General features: G+C 43.7%; 1 protein-coding gene across 1 annotated transcript; it reads right to left on the bottom strand.

Annotated features, from left to right (window-relative positions):
• Positions 1-298: 298 nt before the first annotated feature.
• LOC124239241 (microtubule-associated proteins 1A/1B light chain 3B-like) lies at positions 299-15,811 on the bottom strand. Its single transcript, XM_046660762.1, has 2 exons — positions 15,743-15,811; positions 299-754 (listed from the first exon to the last, which is right to left on the bottom strand). Exons 1-2 carry the CDS (start codon positions 15,809-15,811, stop codon positions 299-301), a joined length of 525 nt encoding a protein of 174 aa, XP_046516718.1.
• Positions 15,812-16,159: the final 348 nt, after the last annotated feature.

The raw sequence follows: 16,159 nt of genomic DNA, 5'->3' as shown, positions 1-16,159 counted from the left end.
CTTGAAGGTCTATTTTATTGGCAACTCAGAATGCAAAGTATTTTATTTTTAAACTTCTAAATTTGAAAACAAGACAGCCTAGGTTAAATAATAGTTTTCCAAAGCTGAATGTGCTCATTTGCAGCTCAGTTTTTCTGCTTTAAGTACAAAAAAACAACTTCCTAAAACTCCTAGGCAGGAACACTACTGTTTTGATGATCTGTGATTAGATGAACTGATCCATCTCAGTTGGTAACATTCCTTTGTTTTTCCTTAGTAAGGGTTTAAAAAATTCTAGAACAGACACATTTTTCTATTCTTACACTGACAATTTCAGCCCAAATGTCTCCTGAGAGGCGTATACCATGGACAGGAATCCATCTTCATCCTTCTCACTTTCATATACTTCAGAAATCGGCGTGTACACGCTCACCATGCTGTATCCATTCACTAAGAGGAAGAAGGTTTGATTAGCCTTGAGCTGTAAGCGCCTTCTAATTATCTTGATGAGCTCACTCATGTTGACATGATCAGGTACAAGGAACTTGGTTTCATCCAGGACAGGAAGATGCTTCTCACCCTTGTATCGTTCTGTTATCCCCGGGATTTTGGTTGGACGCTGCTCTGGGATAAGTCGGGCGTCTTCTCTTTGTTTGAAGGCGCGGCGCTGTTGAAGGTCTTCTCCGACCGCCGGGGGGCGCGGAGGGGGGCGGCGAGGCGGGGGTGCCGGCTGCTCCAGGCGGCGGCGGCTCCGACTGTGGCGACTGTGACTTCCCTTGTCGGGGAATTTCAGTAATGACAAAATGGTATTTTAATCCAGTGAGGAAGGGATGATTTATGTAATAAATGGCGCTGGCACAATGAGGCATCCACCAGAGAGAAAATAAGATTGGACTCCCAAACGCGCTACATTCAGAAATAAATTCTGGATGCATTAGAGTTTAAAGGTAAAAACAAAAAATTAAATTTTAAAATAATATTTTGAAGTTAACCCCATAATTTAAGATTTAGAAAGACCTTTTAAACAAGAGAAAAACTCGTAAGATCAAGGAAAAGTTAGGTTTATTTGACCTCATAAAAATCCATGTTTTATTATAGGGGAAAAGAGAACAAAGCCAAAAGATAGATTGGAAAAATGTTTGCAATGTATGACATTGAAAGGGGATTAATACCTTTATTATTGTATATTGCAGTATGCAATGAGAGTCTATAAATTAATTTAAAAAAAGAAAGACAACTCAACCATCTGCAGCAATGGGGATTACAGTTCATCCCATTAACTTCCTTCTTCCAAGTTTCCCCTCAGGAAAAGGGGCCTGTGACAACCACAGAAGAGGAGCTGTTCTCCGAGGATGTGTGGAGGAGTGGATCCCTCAGCAGGACAAGGGATGGACTATGTCAGCAAGGGGTGGGTTGTGTGCATGACCTCTTAGATTTACCTTCAAGAAGAGAACTGCTGTGAGGAGTGTAGGTAGCTAACATCTTCCAAATGCTATACTGTTGGGATTTGCCATGGCATCCGTGTCAAGACACGCTCTCCCTGGATGAAGTCCACCCAGTAGCCTTACTAGAGCTGGGCTGATTCTGTCTCATGTGGGCTTCCTCTAAGGGGAAATCAGCCTGGCCAAGGCTTTCTCAGAGCTGCTCTGCACTCTGAGGCTCTCCTTGCCTAGTCCTCCTTTCACAAGTGTCTGTCCTGCATCATGATCTGAAGATTCTCCCTGTCTCCTTCCGCTTCCTCTCATCTTTGTCTTTGACAGGCATTTCCCCCTTGGATTGCTGATTCCGTCCTTGGCTTTCTCACTTGTGACAGGACTCAAATTTATACAGCTTCTAAGTTTTGGGGTGATTCATTATGCAGCAATAGATAATGAAACCGTTTCGTATGAGTGCTGCCATAAAAAAAAAGCCTAAAATATGTGGCACTGGCTTTGGAACTGCATGGCAGAGAGGCTGAAGGATCTCTTAGAAAAAGGGCCTCAGTGAGAGTGTTAAATGAAACCTCAAGGGCCTGAAGGAGGTAGTCGGTGGGATCACAAAGGAAAGTGAGGAAAATGTCATAGGGCTGAAGGAAGGGCAATCATTTCCCAGAAAGTTCGGCAACACTGTTTTCATGTGAGGTAATATGGAGAAGAAGAAATGTCCCTAATGAGCTCAAATATCCAGCCAAGGAGATTTGTGGGCAGAATACTCAGAGTGCTCCCTGCTTTCTCAGGCAGCTGCCTATGATAAATGGCATGCTGCTCATGGTAAAATGTGAGAGGAGAGAGAGAAACTGGAAATAAACTTAAATATAAAGGAGACCACATATTGTATGAGTCCATTGATAAGAAACGCCCGAATAGGCAAATCGATAGAGACAGAAAGTAGATTAGTGGTTGCCTATGGCTGGGCAGTGAGGTTTGGGGGGAAATGGGGAGTGACTGCTAATGGCTACCAGGTTCCTTTTTGGGGTAATGAAAATGTTCTAACATTGATTGTGGTAATGGTCGTATAAGTCTGTGAATATACTAAAAATTATTGAGCTGTATGTTTTAAGTGGGTGAATTGTATGTGACATAAATTTATTGAATATCTCAATAAATTCTACATATCTATCTAGGACCAGGACTCGCTGTACTTGAATATAAAACTGGTTTTCATTGTCACCTTCTCCAAATGGTAAATGATTCTAAAATTAAGAAATGGCTCTTGGCAAAAATAAAATCCAAGACACTGTCAAGAAAACATTATCTAAAAATGAAGTTAAGAGTTAAGACTTCAAAAAGATCAAAGGAGTTGCCTCATAAAAACTGTCAGATAGAAAAAAGTCTCCCTGAAGATCTTTTTCTCTTTTTTTTGAGGAAGATTAGCCCTAAGCTAACATCTACCACCAATCCTCTTTTTGCTAAGGAAGACAGGCCGTGAGCTAACACCTATACCCATCTTCCTCTGTTTTATATGTGGAATGCCTGCCTCAGCCTGACTTGATAAGCGGTGCGTAGGTCCACACCCAGGATTCGAACTGGCGAACCCTGGGCCACTGAAGCGGTGCACGTGAACTCAACCACTGTGCCACCAGGTTGGCCCCTCTCCAAAGATCTTAAAGATGTTATTTCACAGCAGTCTCTCAGGAGCCCAAGGTAGAGAAGAGCTTATCTCAAAGAGAGTTGCTGGAGTGGCTTTTGTTAAAATGAAAAGAGTCCTTTGCACCCCTTCCCTTTCACAGGCAGGAAACAGGCTGAGAAGGCTACTCAATTTCAAACTCAATTTTCTTATGGAAAAAAAAGGATGATTCAGAGGGAAGAACCAAGAACCCAGACCCTGGAGCCAAAAATCACAGTGAGCAATAATGACTCTCAGGCAACTGGACTAAGCCCTAACCAACATATACTGTTTGTATTTCAGAACTGGCTCTGTGGTATGCCTCTCGCTCTCCCTCTTTTTGAAGGGCAATGACTACAGAGGTTACCCTATGCTTTTCCCGCCATTGTATGTATGATGTGTGTAGGGGAGAAATAACTTGCCTCTTTAGTTCACTGATCCGCTATGTAGGGAAGGGGTGTGAGGGAGAGACCAATTAGGAAATAAATTAAGAGGCTCTTAAAATAGTCCAGGTAGGAGACAGTGGTGGTTTGGAGTAGGTAGTAGTAGAGATAGTAATAAGTGGTGAGATTCAGAATATATTTTGAGGGGGCTGGCCGGTGGCATAGTAGTTAAGTTCATGCCCTCTGCTTTTGTATCCCAGGGTTCACAGGTTCGAATCCCGGGTGTGGACCTACACACCACATGTCAAGCCATGCTGTGGTGGCATCCCACATACAAAACAGAGGAAGATTGGTACAGATGTTAGCTCAGGGCCAATCTTCCTCACCAAAAAAGAAATATATATATATATATTTTTTTTGAAATTATAACTGACAGGCTTTATTGACCTATTAGAAGTAGGACATGAGAGAGAGTTAAATATGACTCCACAATCTTTACCTAGAAAAACTGTGTGAATGAACGAATAAATGTCCCCTTCCAACCACTTTTGTCTGTCTCCTTTCAGAGCAGAATTTTCAAGAGCGACCTACACTGCTGTCTCCACTTTCTCACCTCTCAGTTCTCATCCCACTCCTAGCTCATCTCTGCCTACTACCATTCTGCAAAATTGCTGTTGATGATACCACCAATGGCCACCGTATGTCTAAATCCAATGGACCCTTTGGCATCTTCTTTTATTTGATCACTCTGTTGCATTTAGTGTGGGTATCTACTGCTTTTTGGAAACGTTTTCTTCCTTTGGCTTTCTTGAACCATGTATTTTTCTCATTTCCTGCTACCTCTCTGGTTGTTCCTTCTGAATCTCCTTTTCTGGCTTCTCTTTTAACTCACTATTAATGTACCTCCTCAGTAGCTCTGGTTGACCCTTTTCTTGTCTCACTCTATACTTCTTCAATCCTAGGACTCCTAAATTCATACCTCCTGGCCAGATTTTTTTTTTTTTGATGATGATTATAAAAATTTCGGTTTTATTGTTTTTGCTAAACAATACTAAAAAAATTTCATTTTGAGGGCAAGGCTTGAATTATTTAATTTTCATCCATTTATTTAACTTTAAAAAAAAAAGGAAGGGGAAAGAGATCATGGTCAAAAAATAGTAGTTAACCTCCGCCCTACCCCCAAAGCTCTACCCAGTCACATGAGCATCACCCACGTGCCACTTGGTGCCTGATATTCAGATAGTGGCACACTCTGCCCCACTCGGCCACCCTGAAGGCACAGGGGCAACAGGTGCCAGTTTTAGCTCTCAGCAGGTTAGTCAAACCAGACAAACTGGCGGGCTAAAGTCCAGAAATTCTTTCCAGGTTTTCTGCCCATTGGCTGAGCACATACAAACTGTCATAAGCTTGTAATATTTAAGGGTGGGGCTGGGGAAGGACATAAGAGCATGAGGTTGGCAGGAAACTATAGGTCACCAAGCTTTCTCCTGGGCTAGTGGCTCTGGATACAGACTTAAAGAGAGGTGGGATAGGTGGACTCAGGTTTCTTACGAGAGAAAGTCATCCCTCAAGGAGGAGGTGAGACGTGCCACGCAAAATACTTCTTCCCGCAGAGGGCACAGAAGAAAGGGCAGCTGCTCTCCCGTCTAGGAGACAGGAGATGGTGAGGAGGTTCTTCTAGACCATGAAGTAAGACAAAAGGAGAAGGAGAATCCTGAGGTTTTGGCCAAACGTGAGACTGGTACACACACCATTAAAGACTAAAAAGCCATCAGGAACCCTCAAAGCTGAATCTCATCTGCATACACTGGATCTATGAAATGCTGCAGAAGATTCTTGCTGTGAACTAAGTCAAGTCACTTGCCTGGCTATGGGTGGTGGGGAGGGACAATATATTTTTATTGTCAGAGGAATGAGGTGGGAAGAGTGACCTGGCCAGATTTGTCTTCTAAGCTCCAGTTCTTTTTTTGGTTTGTTTGTTTGTTTGTTTTGAGGAATATTAGCCCTGAGCTAACATCTGCCGCCAATCTTCCTCTCTTTGCTGAGGAAGACTGGCCCTGAGCTAACATCTGTGTCCATCTTCCTCTACTTTATATGTGGGGCGCCTGCCACAGCATGGCTTGACAAGTGGTGTGTAGTTCCAGGCCAGGGATCTGAACCAGCAAACCTCAGGCCACCGAAGCAGAACGTGTGAACTTAACTGCTGCGCCACTGGGCCAGCCCCTAAGCTCCAGTTCTATATGTCTACTTGCATATTCAGGAAATACCATAGACATCTCAAACTGAACATGTCCAAAACAGAACTCATCACCTTTCCCCATCAAACTTGTTCTTCCTCCAATGTTCCCAGTGTCTATAAGGAAAAACCATCTACCCAGCTGCTCAAGCCAGAAAATTAATAGTCTACTTGGCTACTCACCCAAAATCACACGCCCCCATAGACAGTCAATCACTAGCTCCTGTAATTTCCACCTCTTAAGATCACTCACTCCCCAACCTCCCCACTTCTTTTCATCTACTGCTGCCCCTGTAGTCCAAGCCATCATTATCCCTTGCCTGGATTTCCCAATCACCTCCCTGCCTCAATCTTGCTGGCCACCTTGCATCCACTTTGGCCCTCCCTGCTATGACTAGCATGTTCTTGTTCAAACACAAATAGGACCATGCATTTCCTCAGTTTAAAGTCTTTCAATGATCTCTATACCCTTGGAATTTATTACAAAATCCTTAATATAGCTCATAAAACTTTGCATGATCTGGACCCTGCTGTCTCTTTCACCTCAATCGCTTTAATTTCTGTGGCCAGTCACACCGATCTTTTCTCACTCCCTTGAACCTGCCAAGATTCTCTCACCTTTGGGCCTTTACACTTTTTCACTGCTCAAAGAGTTCTTCTCCATTCTCTTTGTCTGGCTAACTCTTACTCACCCTTCAAGTCTCAGAGTAAATAACATTTCCTCAGGCCCTAATCACCCCAGATTAAGTCAGCTCACTCTGTTGTGTGTTTCCTTAACCTCTTGAACTTCTGTTTGGCAATATTTTGCTTGTGCTTCTTGTGATTATTTAGTGGAATATCTGTTTCATGTCTGTCTTCCCCACTAGACTGGTAGCTCCAGGATGACAGACTATGCCTATTTTATCCACCTTTGTATCCACAATGCCTAGTAGTGCCTGGCATGTCATTAGATGCTCATTAGGTATGTCTGTACTGGCTGACAATCAGGGAAGTCCCAAGTAGCACTGGCCTTTGGGCAAAGGCTAGGAATTTCTGAGGTTACCACCCTCCACTCCCGTTCTTCCCTGAAGGGAAGTTGTAAGGGCCAGGGGAAATGAAAGTACTTTATGACTTCATGCACTGCCTAGTACAATATGAAAGAAAATTCATCACAATTTTACTTATTAGAGGGAAAAGTTAGAAAAAACCCAACAGCCCCTAAATGTCCAATGATCTGGGAATGGCTTCATACATTACACCAGTGGTTTAAAAGTATTATCTATGGGGCCGTTCCCGTGGCCAAGTGCTTAAGTTCGTGAGCTCTGCTTTGGTGGCCCAGGTTTTTGCTGGTTCGAATCCTGAGCATGGACATGGTGCCACTCATCAAGCTACACTGAGGCGGCGTCCCACATGCCACAATTAGAAGGACCCACAACTAAAAATACACAACTATGTACTGGGGGGCTTTGGGGAAAAAAAGGAAAAATAAAGTCTTAAAAGTATTGTTTAATACATCTATCTAATCCTTATTTTTCATATAGAACCTGGCATGGGGCCCCAGTATGTTAAACACATTAAAATGGAGCTACTCTAGTTGAACGGAGGATGGGACAGAGCTTAATCTCTTGGGCCTCCCCAGCTCTCCCTTTCTCTTCCCCTCCCCCATTTTTCTGTCCCTCCTCCCCCAAGTTTTGAAGGCTCTCTGGTTCCTGGCTCTATTCTGTCTTTTAAAACCAAGGCATTGTTTCTGTTTAAATTTCCATGAGGTACTCCCAAATGCTTTGCCGTGTTGCTGTTAAGTTGGCTCAAGTTGGTTTTCAGTTACTTGTAATTAAACAAAAACAAAAAACCTTAAATAATACTGTTGCAGCTTGAGATTCACTTATGCAATGGAAAGAGAATTGGGCTTGGAGTCAGAAAACTGGTTTCAAATCTAGGTCCTGACTTTTGGTAATTTAACCACTTGAACTTGGTTTTCTCATCTGCAAAGGGGATTACACTTAACTTTTGGGAATAGTTTTTAAAAATACTAACATATTAAAAGATCCGATATTGAGCAGCCTCTCAACAAATGTTAAATAAATAAGATTAAAATCTTATTATAAGTCATTCCTACCCCTCCACCAATTTGGACCCAGTAACTGGATTCAACGCGGCCAAAATTGGCAAGACTGCCATCTTGTGGCGATTTTCTGACACTGTCCAATGTCATTTAGCACAGTCGAAGCAAGATGTTCAAGAACCTAAAGTTACCTAAAAGGATGGCAGACACACCAGAGAGACACTGGAATGAAGATAATAACTAAAGACATGAGACAAAGGTAATTCATCACTGGAAAGAGCAAGGAATAAAGAACCTAAGGCTGAACTTTTAGGAACTGTCACATGCAGCAGAGAAGACTGGGAAAGGGACAGAAAGATAAGACTGATGAAGGAGGAGGAGAAGTGAACCAGTATAATTCAGTATGACACTCAAATCAAGGTTGACATATATCTTTGTGTTGACAGTTAACCTGATCCTATATTTTTTTTCAAGACTTCAAAAGTCATTAACAAAAGCCAGGTAGTACCATAATCCTTATGATACCATTGCTCCAGGCCATTCAAATGCCACCTTTGCCTCTTAAGTTGATGCTTCACCTTCCTTCTACACCTTATTACAATATACCACTGGTAAGAATTTTACTAATAATGGGGCTACTGCATGTCAAGGGTTATCACCACTCCACTTACCAGCAGGAATGGGGTGCGCATTAGGTTCAGATCCAGTTCTAGAATCCCATCCTGAGAACCTGCTTTCTAGGGTCACTTCTACTAGCAACTCTTTTAGACTTAATTTCTCCCAGAAGCAGAGCCTGAGACAAGGACTTGCAAACAGGTAGTTTATTTTCAGAAGTGATTCCGAGGAACAGGAGTTAGAGACTAGGAAGAGTGAAACAGGCAAACCAGGAAAACCAATTCAAGGATGAGTGATCCAGAAGGTCACTGCTTTGGGCATGTGGGGCTCAGTTCCCCCGGACATGCTCTGAGGTAGTACAGAATGTGCTTCTTAATTGTCCAATCAAGGGAAGGAAGAAGGGAGTATTTACTCACCAGCTCGTGCTCCTCATTGGTCAAGGGTTTCCCAGTTGCTAGTTAACTCCCTCGCACTCTCAAGTTGGCGCTTTCAGGTTGACTCAGGAGTCAAATGGCTGTGCAAGTTCCTACAGGCATCCTGTGATCCATGAGAGAAGCCCTGGGACGGAAAGCAAGACACTTGGAGAAGGCAGTTGAAGCTTTGGACTGTCAGGTCACACCTGCAGGCACCTGGTAGCCAGAGCAAAGGCTGGAGTAGAAAGGTAGGCTGACAGTCACAAAAAGTGCCCATACATGGCCAACAGTGAGAAAACACCTTGCCAGATTGAAATTCTCTCTTTTTTTTTTTTTTTTAAAGATTTTATTTTTCCTTTTTCTCCCCAAAGCCCCCTGGTACGTAGTTGTATATTTTTAGTTGTGAGTCCTTCTAGTTGTGGCATGTGGGATGCTGCCTCAGCATGGCCTGATGAGTGGTGCCATGTCCGTGCCCAGGATCTGAACCGGCCAAACCCTGGGCCAGCGAAACGGAGAGTACAAACTTAACCACTCGGCAACCAGGCTGGCCCCTGAATTTCTATTTTATAGGATTCATCATAAGTTCTGAACCAGCAACCAATGTATGATAGTCTTTCACGAATAGCCAAAATAGATGGATCCCAGAAGAAAAGGGTAAATGTGGAGTGGCAATTCTATTATACCTAATTCAATACTTTTAAATGTTTATCTTTATATCTCTGTGATTCTGAGCATGGCTATTCACAAATTTTATTACCAAGGGAGGAATGCTTCCACCAGAGGACATGAAAATAGTTCCATTGGATTGGAAACTAAGGCCGCCATTTGCCAATTTGGGCTTGTCATGCCTGTAGGTGAGCAGGAAAGAAAAAAAAGATTAATTCACTGGTGTGCCAGAGCCAGCTCACACAGGCTTACAGGAGTCGATTGTGTGCATATATTAGTTTCCTACTGTTGCTGTAACAAATTTAGTGCTTAAAACAACACAAATTTATTATCTTACGGTTCTGCAGTTCAGAAATCTGAAATGAGTCTCACAGGGCTAAAACCAAGGTGTCAGCACAGCTGTGTTCCTTTTAGAGGCTCTAGGGGGAATCTGTTCCTTGCCTTTTCCAGCTTCTAGAGGCTGCCCACATTCTTTGATCACATCACTAAGACTTCTGCTTTCATTGTCACGTCTTTTTCTGACTGACTCTCCTGCTTCCTTCTTTCCCTTATAAGGGTCCATGTGATTGCATTGGGCCTATCTGGATAATCCAGCATAATCTCTCAATCTCAAAATCCTTAATTTCATCACATCGACAAAATCCCTTTTGCCATCTAAGATAGCATACTCACAGGTTCCAGAGATCAGGACGTGGACATCTTTGCAGAGCCATTGTTCCACACACCACAGTGCATTTTTCTCAACTCCACGTTCATTGACATAAAATTGGTAGCTTAAAACTAGCCATAGTGGGGATATTTACACTATGGAAACTGCCAAATGCTACAGATCAGGAATTTTGCCCCTGGAGAGGCTATTGGTAAACTTTACCTGAATATCTCTGATTAGGACGGCTGGCTAGGGTGAATGAGCCTATTATCAAGGCAAAAGAGAATTGTCACAATACAATAGAGGGAGGGAGAATTATAATTCAGAGGTTACCTGGGGTACTTCCTAGTTCTGCCATGTTTAGTGCAGAAAATTATGGGATTATAGAGGCAGGACCACCAAGGTCTGCAATCCCTCAAGAAAGGTTTGGGTCATCTACAGAAAATTCATTTATAGCCTCAACTATGTGCTTAAGTTCTAGTTAATGCAGTATAAGTGGAAGTGACATATGCCACTTCTGGATCAGGGCCTTTAAGACAGTGGCATGCCTCCTTCATGCCCTCTTTCTCTTTCCCATCACCATGACTCTGATGAAGTGGAATTGGTACTGGATATGTGAAGTCAAAACCATCAACTAAGGCCCTGTGATCAGTTACAGAAAGGTTTTTTTGCCATTACAGTTCAATAATTACATAGTGTATCTACTGTTCTTCTCTTTTCCTTTCCCTTACCCCAACCAATATATACAGGGTGTGGTATGTTGTGGTGGTTGCCTAGTTCAGTCCAAAGGTTGAAGAACATTGAGGCGGGATCATTATGGAACTGGAAGAAGAAGGAACATTAGTCAGAGATGCTGGACTCGGAGCTGGAGGAAGTAACTGATGAGACTTTGGTTGATTCCTTTTTTGGGGTGAGGGGGTGAGTGTAGTGATGAAATTTAGGTTATAAAAGAGAGTGTTGTTTTAGTTAAGCATTTTGTTTCATTTCATTTTTGGAAGTGTAAATATAGAAAGAACGGTATATGTTGATGTTGGCCAGTCCCAGGGGTTTATCATCATGGACATCTATCCTTATTGAACACTCAGCATCTGCAACCCTTTCATATATTTGGGCAATAGCCCAAACAAAGAGAGAGTGCTACCTTATACCATCAAAGTAACAATGCTCACTGTCACATTCCTAGTGTCGTACACCCAGCCAATCCCATTCTCTTTCGTTTGGGTTCCCTGAGACAAGTGAGTTGAGGAAGGGAGAAAAGCCAATAAAGGTTCATTAATGAGTGGGTTACTGCTGTGGGTAACCAGGGCTTGGTCCCTCTGGGGATCCTCAGAAAAACTGGGAAATGCGCACCTTGGAAGTATTCCTCTGAGGGACAAGGAAGCTGAAATATTTGTTGACTGCCGGTTCTGGCTACGAGAAAGAAGGCAGAGTGGGTTTTGCAGAGTTCCTTAGAAAATCTTAGCTTTCCACTTTCAGATGCTGCACCTTCCCCTTCCTCTTTCCTCTTTCCTTAAACACAATGTGTTGGCTTGGGCTACAGCAGCCACGCTGCAACATAAGGGTAAGTCAAACTGAATCGCAGAGACATCAGCTTTAACATTGCTGAGCCAGTAAAACTGTCTACCTACATCCTTCTTGTATGTGAGAAAAATATACTTTTTTTTATGTTGCCACAGTCAAGTTTTCTGTTATCTGGAGCCAAAAGCATTCATATTCCTAACTGATTTATCTAGTCTTACTTGCAGCTGTCGATGAAAATAATCCATAACCAATCTATAAATGAAAATTTGGGAGAGTTTATTCTGAGCTAAAATGTGAGGACCATGGCCCGGGGCCTTTCTTCCCAAAGAAAGAAAGGGCACCAAAGAAGTGGGGTGCGCAGAGTGGTTATATACCCCCAGAGAGGATGTTTCACATATGATTGAAATGTCCCTTTTACAATAGTCTCGAGACTGCTCTGTCGGCACAGCAATTGATGGAAACAGCAGGTAGGTCTGCTGTCTCGGTGGACACAGCAGGGTGGCAGGTCTGTTGTCTTGAGCTGGGTGGTCAAAGGTGAGCGCAGCAGTTCCTAGCCTCAGGAAAGAGGTGCTTATCCTTAAGGAAATGCCAACGTGGCGGAAGTTACACCTTTATCTTAAGAGCATTTGTTCTTGCCATAGGAAATGTTTAAAGCAGATATACAATGCATGCCCACTGGCCACGTCAGGCCCTTTTGGAAAAACAAAGTCAGGCTAATTTAGGTTTACACCAAATGGCTTCCTCACATACTCCAATATATCCTATTGCTTGCCATTTCTCTTTGTCACAGGCAAGGGCACAGGCCCAGACTTTGAATCAAAAGTTAATGATACCAAGAAGCAGACACTGTGGGGAACCTTTCTAGTGATGGGGCAGTAGTGGCAGTGGTTCTGGTGGCATCATCCAGTGTGTTGACATTTCAGACCTTATTTTTCTTTCTGGTGGCCTTCACCAGGGACACAGACAATACGCTCTTTGTATTGAATAATAATTCTTACTATTCATTGAGTATTTACTGTGAGCCAAGTGTTTTACAAATTTTCTCTCCTAATCTTCATATCAACCATTCAAGATAGGTCTTAATATCCTTCTCTGAGGTTCACTGACTTAACCAAGATAACACAGTCAGTAAGTGGCAGAGTTGGGATTCAGCTTCAGGTCAGAGGGACAGATCTTAACCACTACATTATATTGCCAATATTTCTTTTGCCAACTTGTAACTTTTGGACTGAGACCCTAACTCACAGCCTGGGGCCCTATCCTAGGAGGGGAAGAAAGATGGGCTCATGTGGATTGTTGAGCTCACATGATTGTTGATCTGTCATCAGCCCCTTCTGTCAGGGGAACACAGGATCTGCCCAAATGCAGACAGGCTCTGAGCCCGGCTGCACAGATGCAGGCGATCCTCTGAGCCAGGCTGGGAAACGCTCCAGATGAACCACCAGCCTTCTGTGTCTGCAACTCTTGAGAGATAAGGAAGAATCTTGGGTGGTACCCTCAAAGACAAAGTGATTCTGCAGGTTTAGAATGTGACGAAATCCAGGCAAAATAAGAAAGTGACAAAATACACGTAAAGGGGCATGCATGAGAATTAAAATCAACTCTCTGTTGGCAATCTTGCTTGCAAAGTGAGTAACTGCTTTCCTTTCTCTCTTTCTGTTCCTAGGCTGGATTTTGAAGTCTAAGGGTCAAAACCCCGATCCAGTCTACCTCCCACCTTCCACTCACCCATGCTCTAAGTCTCAGAGCCACCTGGGCCCCTCTCATCCTTTTCATTTAGTCAAATTTTACCATAAATATCTATCGAGCAACAATTTTGAGTCAGAGAGGCAAAGACTCTAACTGCAAGGTACTTACAGAGAAAGAAAACATTAAAAGATAATTGCACAAATAATTATTTAACTAGGATTGTGATACCTACCAGGAAGGACAAGTAGTATTCAATGGGAGTGTATCCCCTGGGAACTAGATCTAGTGTGAAGGTTCATATTCAAATCATTGCTTTTCTGTCTTCCTTCTTGTCATCATTATCCTATCTCCTTTAAAAGAATGGTATCTTCTGAATTGCCCACTCTGCTGCATCTCCATATCACAGTCCTAATTCAGACCCTTGCTGCATCTTTGAATCTGGTTTCTCGCAAGTCTCCGTGTCTCTTTTTCTTTGCCTACTCAAGCCTATAGCCTACACTGCAGCTAGAGTTCTCTCTCTAAAATGCAATCTGACCAGCTCCTCCTTGCTTTCACATTAAGGTTTTACCTCTCTTGCCTGGCAAAACTTGCTCAACCACTTTTGTTTTCTTTTTCAGCCTTATCTCCTATTCCTCTCCTACAGGAAGCTCTCGGCCTCTCACCTCAGCCAGTCACAGACTCCCATCTCCAGACTGTTTACACGTGTCTGCTCTGCAATGTTCCACCCATCCATCTCAGCCTGGGAAATGACTATTCTGAATTCAAGGCACTCACTGGACATGTGCTTGATGAGAGCCCACCACGGATGAGGCACTAAGTAAGATCAGGGAGGAGGAAAAAGCTGGAAGCCAGTAGGCAGCACGTCTTCCGATGACCTCTCCAGATGGCAATACCTGTTTCCACAACAGATTGTAAGCTCTATGAGGGTTTACAGTGACAGGGTTTGACTTGTCCACTGCTATGCCCCTAGTTGTACATGGTACAAAGTAGCATGGTGCCCAGCACAGAGAAAGAACTCAATAATTTTTTTCAGTGTATCAATAAATGAATGAAATAAAAGTGACAGACACTGCTCTCAAACTGCCTCCCACTAGTGTTATAAGTACATGTTTAGACTCCTTAAAAGATCCGAAGTTCCTTAGGGACACGGATTGTGACTTATTCATGTGTGCACTTTTCACAAAGAATTGCTTTAGAGAATGGTTTCACAAAGCTTATTGCTTCTGCTTCTCATTATAACTCCATGAATTATTATCCCCATTTTATAGATGGGGAAACTTTTTTCCTTTTCTTTCTTGTTTCATCCTCTCTCTCCTGTTTCTCTAGAATGCATGTATGGTCTAGATATTTCCTGTCTCTAATCCAGAAAGAGATTTAGAAGGGCTAAATGTACAGCTGATTACAGTGAGGGCCAGGGAGGCTATTTGCCCTGGGTTTCACATACCTGAAGCACTTAAATATAACCTTTTGATGTTATATCTGAAAAAAGTTAAAGTTTGTGTGATAGTGTTTTTGTTCAATGTAAATATTTAAAACAAACTACAATTTTTGTACCATATTTTGTCATGTGGTCATTTTTCTTTTAAACATACTGGGAGTCATAAAATTGAAAAGAGCCCAGGTTCAGAGGAGTCAGGTAACTTGACCAAAGTCTAACCCCTATAAAGCACCTAAGCCAGGATGTCTCCCCATCCAGAGGCATCACTGCCTCAAGCGATTCCAGAATAGTCTATCATAGAGGTTAAGCTCACGGGATTTAGAGTGAGACAGAAGTGTTCCTTTCAAAGTTCCACCTCTTACTTTGTGACCTTGGCAAGTAATTCAGCTTCCCCTTTTGAAAACTGGAGGCCATAATGGTACCTACCACAGAGAGTTCCTATTAAGATTAAATAAAATTGCACTTGAAGCATTCAGTACAGGCCTGGCATGCAGTCAGCGCGCAGTAAATAGTAGCTCTTATTATAAGAACTGTATTTGTTGAATGAGTGACTCTGGTATATAACGCCTGCATTCAACTTGAAGCTTGAAGCTGTCCCAGTCGTTCAGCTGCAGGGGTGGGAGCTGTAGCACTCGCCAATTTTTTCTGGAAATAAATCTTTGTGGGAGGATAATTACGGGTTGGAAAGCGTGAGCCTTGTGGGAACAAAGCTCTGATCCCCAGGCCCGAGGAGCACGGAAGCGAAGTCTCCCCTGCGGGCTGCAGCCACCGTGAAGACCCTCCCTCGGACTGAGCTGCGGCCGGCCGAACACGCCCAGCTCGGGGCGAGGCTGCTTCCAAAGGCAGGTTTTAGCGGAGTGGAGCAGCATCTCCCCTAATTCTGCTCATCTTATTCTCGGGGACCACACCCTGCGCGCCCGGAAGAAGGACTCCAAGACCGTGGGGCGGCGGCTTCCGCGCGGCCCCAGACCTGACCATCTATGGTCACAAAGCGCACCGAACAAACAGGAAGTGGGGCGAGCTCCCACCTTCCCAGTGGAGCGAGCCGGGCGGTGGCGGGCACGCCCAGAAACCCCAGACTGGGCCCAGGCGGCCATACCGACCCCCTCCCCACACCCAGCCGCCGCAGGGCCTCCCAGAACACTGTCCAGACCAATGGCCTTCTCACGTCACAAATGGGGACACCGAGGGACGCACACCCAGAGGGAGGCGGTGCTTAGCCTCAATCCCCACCGACAGTTGACGGCGGCCCGGGACTCCCACCCTCAGACAATCCCGACCCCTAGCCCCTCCAAGACCCTTTCCGGACTGCTGTGAAAAGGGACCGGCCTTTGCTATTGAGACCCAACTGACAGGAGAAGTAGCCACTCATCTGTCTTCTTTCTCCGGAGGTGGAGCTTAGCCAGCAATTTCGGCTCTTCATTGGTCCGGACGATTCGGCTCCT

The sequence above is a fragment of the Equus quagga genome, chromosome 5 (genome assembly GCF_021613505.1).
Source record: "Equus quagga isolate Etosha38 chromosome 5, UCLA_HA_Equagga_1.0, whole genome shotgun sequence".
Lineage (NCBI taxonomy): Eukaryota > Metazoa > Chordata > Mammalia > Perissodactyla > Equidae > Equus > Equus quagga.
Note: the sequence above shows the minus strand (reverse complement) of the source record. Positions and strands in the feature narration are given on the sequence as shown.

Coding starts and splice junctions, on each gene's coding strand:
- LOC124239241 (XM_046660762.1), bottom strand. CDS start 15,811: ATGGCCGCCTGGGCCCAGTCTGGGGTTTCTGGGCGTGCCCGCCACCGC. Junction 755..15,742: donor CGGCTCGCTCCACTGGGAAG/GTGGGAGCTCGC, acceptor TTCCCCGACAAG/GGAAGTCACAGTCGCCACAG.